This window comes from Neopelma chrysocephalum, unplaced genomic scaffold, assembly GCF_003984885.1.
Source record: "Neopelma chrysocephalum unplaced genomic scaffold, ASM398488v2 Primary Assembly neopelma1_95633, whole genome shotgun sequence".
Classification (NCBI taxonomy): Eukaryota; Metazoa; Chordata; class Aves; order Passeriformes; family Pipridae; genus Neopelma; species Neopelma chrysocephalum.
The window spans coordinates 1-4,972 of record NW_020924299.1 but is presented as its reverse complement, the minus strand read 5'-3'; the positions used below and the strand labels follow the sequence as shown (position 1 = coordinate 4,972).

Below are 4,972 nucleotides of genomic sequence, written 5' to 3'. Positions count from 1 at the left end.
GGGGGGCACGGGGAGAGGGTCGGGGGGGCTGCGGGCAGGCGCTGCCCGCGTCCCTGCGCTCCCGCAGGTGCTGGAGTACAACGTGCCCGGCGGGAAGTGCAACCGCGGGATGACGGTGGTCGCCGCGTTCCGGCAGCTGGCGGGGCCCGGGCAGCAGGACCCCGAGAGCCTCCGCTGCGCCCTGGCCGTGGGCTGGTGCATCGAGCTGGTGAGAGGCAGGACTTCCCCCCCGGGAGGGCACCCCTTGGGCACCCCCCTGCCCCGTCCCTAACCCGGCCTCCCGCAGTTCCAAGCCTTTTTCCTGGTGGCCGACGACATCATGGACGAGTCCGTGACCCGCCGCGGGCACCCCTGCTGGTACAAGAAGGTGAGAGCGCTAAGGAGCCCCCGATCTCTCTGGGAGGGGTCCTGTGGGGGTCAGGGGGGCTTTGTGACACCTCTCCCTGCGCTCCTGGTGCAGGAGGGGATCGGGTTGGATGCCATCAATGACGCCTTCCTCCTGGAGTCCTCGGTGTACCGGCTGCTGAAGAAGTACTGCGGGGGCAAGCCCTACTACCTGCACCTGCTGGAGCTCTTCCTGCAGGTGAGCCTGGCTCCCAACTCCCTCCCTGTGGCATTTCCCGGGGCCTGGGCCCTTTTTATGGAGGTTTGTGGGTCTTGGGAGTGTTCCTGAAGTTCCTGGGTGTCCTGTTGGGCACGCAGCCTTCCTTCTGACTCTGCAGGGCTCGGGGTCTGCACTGTGCTGTTGGGGGAATAAATCCAAAAAATCCATAGGGATCAGTGGAATCACTCATTGCTTTGGGTTGGGAGGGACCTTAAATCTCATCTCATTCCAAACTCCCTGCCTTGGCCAGGGACACCTTCCACTATCCCAGGTTGCTCCAACCTGGCCTTGGACACTTCCAGGGATCCAGGGGCAGCCACAGCTTCTCTGGGCAACCTGTGCCAGGGCCTCCCCACCCTCACAGGGAAGGATTTCTTCATAATACTTCATTTAAATCTCTCCTCTTTGAGTTTAAAACCATCCCCCCTCATCCCGTCACTTCCACCCATGTAAAAAGTCACTTTCCCTCTCTTTTATCAACCCCTTTAAATGCTGGGAGGCTGTAACGAGGCCACAAATCCTTTCTCTCCTCTCCTCTCCAGACGGGCTACCAGACAGAGCTGGGGCAGATGCTGGACCTCATCACTGCTCCTGTGTCCCGGGTGGATTTGAGCCGCTTCAGCGAGCAGCGGTAACGGGGACAGGGGGGCAGAGCTGTGGCTCCTTCCCGGCCGTGCTGTGGCCTCGACCTGATCCAGGGGCTTGTTTTGGGGGAGCTGCTGGTCCCTGCTGTCCCTGAGCTGCAGAGCTCAGGCCTTGGGGCTGAGCCTGGTTCCTCTGCTGCAGGTACAAGGCCATTGTGAAGTACAAGACGGCGTTTTACTCCTTCTACCTCCCCGTGGCCGCCGCCATGTACATGGTGAGCGCGGTGGGAGCGGGCTCAGGAGGGGCCTCACCCCCATGGGAGGCTGCCCAGGAGGGCACGTGCTGGAAGGCAGGTGCTGGAAGGCTTTATTCCCTTTATTCCACCCCCATCCTCAGGTTGGTATCGACAGCAAGGAGGAGCACGACAACGCCAAAGCCATCCTGCTGGAGATGGGGGAATACTTCCAGATCCAGGTGGGAGGTGGCTCTGTGCCCCTGGGGTGCTTTGCCAGGTGCTGGTTGTGGCGCTGAGGTGTTTCCATGGTGGCACAGGATGATTACCTGGACTGCTACGGGGACCCTGCCCTGACGGGGAAGGTTGGCACCGACATCCAGGACAACAAGTGCAGCTGGTTGGTGGTGGAGTGTCTGCGCCGGGTCACGCCGGAGCAGCGGCGGATCCTGGAGGTAAATCTGGGATCACAGACCCGGGAGAGGGGGGTGTGCTGCCCTAGTCCACACTTGAAGTGCCTGGGTTGTCACCCAGGAGGGGTGTGAGCAGGGTGGGAGAGCAGCAGGGAGAACAAAGCTCCTGCCTCGTCCCCGTGCAGCAGCGCCGTGAGCTGGGTCTGGGTCTGACTCGCTCCGGGTTTTCCTCAGGAGAATTATGGCTGCAAGGAGCCCGAGAAGGTGGCGAAGGTGAAGGAGCTCTACAGTGCCCTGGGCATGGAGGCGGCTTTCCGGGAGTACGAGGAGCGCAGCTACCGGCGGCTGCAGGAGCTGATCGGGCAGCACGCCCGGCGCCTGCCCCGGGACATCTTCCTGGGCCTCGCCCAGAAGATCTACAAGCGGCAGAAATGATGGGAGGGGGGCCTGGCCGGGGGCTGCCGGGCCTTTGCTGAGTGGTGGGGGGGCGTCACGCCCCGCCTGGAGCTGCTCCGTGCCCTGGGTGGGGCCGGAGGCGGGTTTTAGAGGGTGCGATGGGATGGCCGGGGGAGGTGGTTCATCGATCGCCCCCCCCGCCCGTGTGTGTCAATAAACATAAGTTATTGTGGGTGCGTCGCTGCCTGGTGTTGGCTGGGGACGGGGCTGGAGGGCGGGGATGGGGATGTCACCCCCCCCTCCGGCGCTTTCCGAGGTGGGGGGGGGATGCCCGGAGCGCCGCCCCCGCCGGCGGGGCGGGGACCGGGCGGCTCCCGGCGGGCGGTGGCGGGGCCGCGGCTCCTCCCTCCCTCCCGCAGCCGCATTCGCCGCCGCAGCGCCGAGGTGAGCGGGGACGGGGCCGGGGATGGAGCCGGGATGGAGCGGGGGATGGGGACGGAGGGGGGATGGGGCGGCCGCGCCCTAGAACGCCGCTCCCTATCCCCGGGGCCGAGGGATGCTCGGCGTCGGTGGATGCCCGGGGCCCTGGATGCTCGGGGCCGTGGATGCTCGGAGCGGGCGGATGCTCGGGGTCGGCGGATGCTCGAGGCCGGTGGATGCCCGGAGCCGCCCGCCCGCGGTCTCCGCTGCCCGTTCGCTGCCCGCGGCCTCCGGCAGGTGCCCGGGGCCGGGCTCTCTCCCGGGAGGGCCGTGCCTGGCGGTGCGGCGGCGGTTCCGCGGCGGTTCCCAGAGCCGAGGTCGCCCCAGCCCCCGCGTGCCCGCGGTGCCACCGCCCCCGGCCGGGACCCCCCACCCCGCCACGCCGAGGCTCCAAGGGCATTTTCTCCTTGACGGCATCTCCGAGATGTTCCCGATCCTCTGGAGGGAATCCAGCCCTGGAGCGGCCAGAGCTGCCCGGGATCACGCCCGGGCCATGCTCCAGGGACCAGCGGCCGGCTGCAGCTCCTGCCCAGCTGCAGAGCCCTGAGCCCCATGGGAAGTCACGGGGCAGCCCCTGTCTGGGGCCACATCCCCATCTCTGCCCCCCCCAGACCCCAAGCTGGGCCCTGTCACAAGGTCACTGCTGTCCCTCTCACCCCAGCAGTGCATCTCCCAGGTTGTGCCACAGCATTTTCCCCTGACCCAGAGGGTGTTTGGTGCTTCCAGGGAGCTGGATGGTCTGAAGACAGAAGCTGTGGGGCTCTCCAGGGAGCCCCTGCACTCCCAGCAAGGCAGCACCATGCTGGCTCCAAAGAAAGGCCTCCTGTGCAACCTCAACCACGTCCACCTGCAGCACATCTCGCTGGGGCTGCACCTCTCCCGGCACCCCGAGCTCCAGGACACAGACGGTTCCACGGGTGGGGGAGACCAGACCGGCTGCAGCCACTGCCGGGAGAACCATGAGCCGGTGGACGCCAATTCCAACAATCCCTCCGTGAAATGCCGGTGTTGTGAGTCCCACGGCCCGGAGCCGGTGACGCTCGGGCTCCAGAACCAGGCACTGCAAGGGGATTTCCCCTGCCTGCACAGTGGGGGGGAGGAGGAAGAGGAGGAGGTGGCTTCCCCTTGTGATCCCCCTTGTGATTTGGCTTCCTCCTCCTCCTCATCCTCCTCCTCTGTCAGTAGCTGCTCCGATTTCAGCTTGGATGACTCCCCGGTCTCTGTGTACTGCAAGGGCTTCTCCATAGAAGAGTGCCAACTCCCTGAAAATCACTCCAACATCATTCCCGTAGAAAATGTCCAGGATGGCGAGTCTCTGGCTGACCAGGGTGGGACGTGTGAGGGAAGAGATGCCAACCACAACTCCCCGGTGCTCCGGACACCCAGGAAGAGCCCGGACAGCCTCTGCAGCACCAGCTCGCTCGACTCCCACTGCGACGAGCCCTCTCCGGGCACAGCAGCACAGGAGACCACCAGCCCCCGTGCTGACCTCGACCCCAACTGCAACCCCCTCCCCGAGCCCGATGCTGCGCCTCCAGCACCGCCCGTGCCGGAACGCCGGGATCCCGGGATGCCGAGCGGTGCCCCGGAGCCGCGGCCCCGGGCTGGGGGTGTCCCCCCTCCCGTGCCCCCCCGGCCCCGGCGGAGGATGCAGATGCTCAGCGGGCACCGAGCGGAGCAGCCGCGGCCGGCGGAGCCCGAGCCCGGCCCGGGTGAGCTCTGCAGAGACGCGGCCCCGAAGACCATCACCTCCTTCCACGAGCTGGCCCAGAGGAGGAAGAGGAACGCGGCCGGGCCCGCGCTGGCCCAGGCCAGGGTTGACCGCAGCGACTGGCTGATCGTGTTCTCTCCCGACACGGAGCTGCCCCCGCCCAGCGAGCTCCTCTCCAGCACCGCGGGCCAGGAGCCGGCCCGGCCCCAGCCCCAGCCCCCGCGGGACGCGCCAGCCCGGCCTCCCGGCCCCCGGCAGAGAGAGGTGACCACGTTCAAGGAGCTGCGGTCCCGCAGTGCCGCCAGGCAGCCCAAGGGCCAGCGGGCAGAGCAGGCCCAGCACCCCCCCGCGCCCCCGGGGCCGGCTCCCGGCTGGGGACCCCCCGCGCCCCCGGGGGGACCGGTGCTGGCCCCCACCGACGGCCACCAGCTGAGGAGGAGACCCCGGCCCAGCCTGCAGCCCATCGCGGAGGGGCAGCCGGGGGATGTGGAGGAGGGGGGGCTGCCCCCGGGGCAGAAGGGACCGGGTGCTGCCCTGGTCCGAAGGCTCGG

At 67.5% G+C, this 4,972-nt stretch overlaps 2 protein-coding genes across 2 annotated transcripts; both read left to right on the top strand.

Moving 5' to 3' along the window:
• The first annotated feature begins 46 nt into the window (after positions 1-46).
• On the top strand, positions 47-2,467 carry FDPS (farnesyl diphosphate synthase). Its single transcript, XM_027708139.1, has 8 exons — positions 47-208; positions 287-367; positions 461-583; positions 1,147-1,235; positions 1,391-1,463; positions 1,586-1,663; positions 1,742-1,876; positions 2,069-2,467. The coding sequence occupies exons 1-8, from the start codon at positions 110-112 to the stop codon at positions 2,267-2,269; spliced, it is 879 nt and encodes a 292-aa protein (XP_027563940.1). The 5' UTR covers positions 47-109; the 3' UTR covers positions 2,270-2,467.
• Positions 2,468-2,603: 136 nt separating this feature from the next.
• On the top strand, positions 2,604-4,966 carry LOC113980921 (RUN and SH3 domain-containing protein 1-like; the record flags this gene model as incomplete). The annotated part of the gene is made up of 2 exons (XM_027708140.1): positions 2,604-2,674; positions 3,437-4,966. A coding segment is annotated over exon 2 (1,457 nt), but the record flags the coding sequence as incomplete, so codon positions are not given.
• Positions 4,967-4,972: the final 6 nt, after the last annotated feature.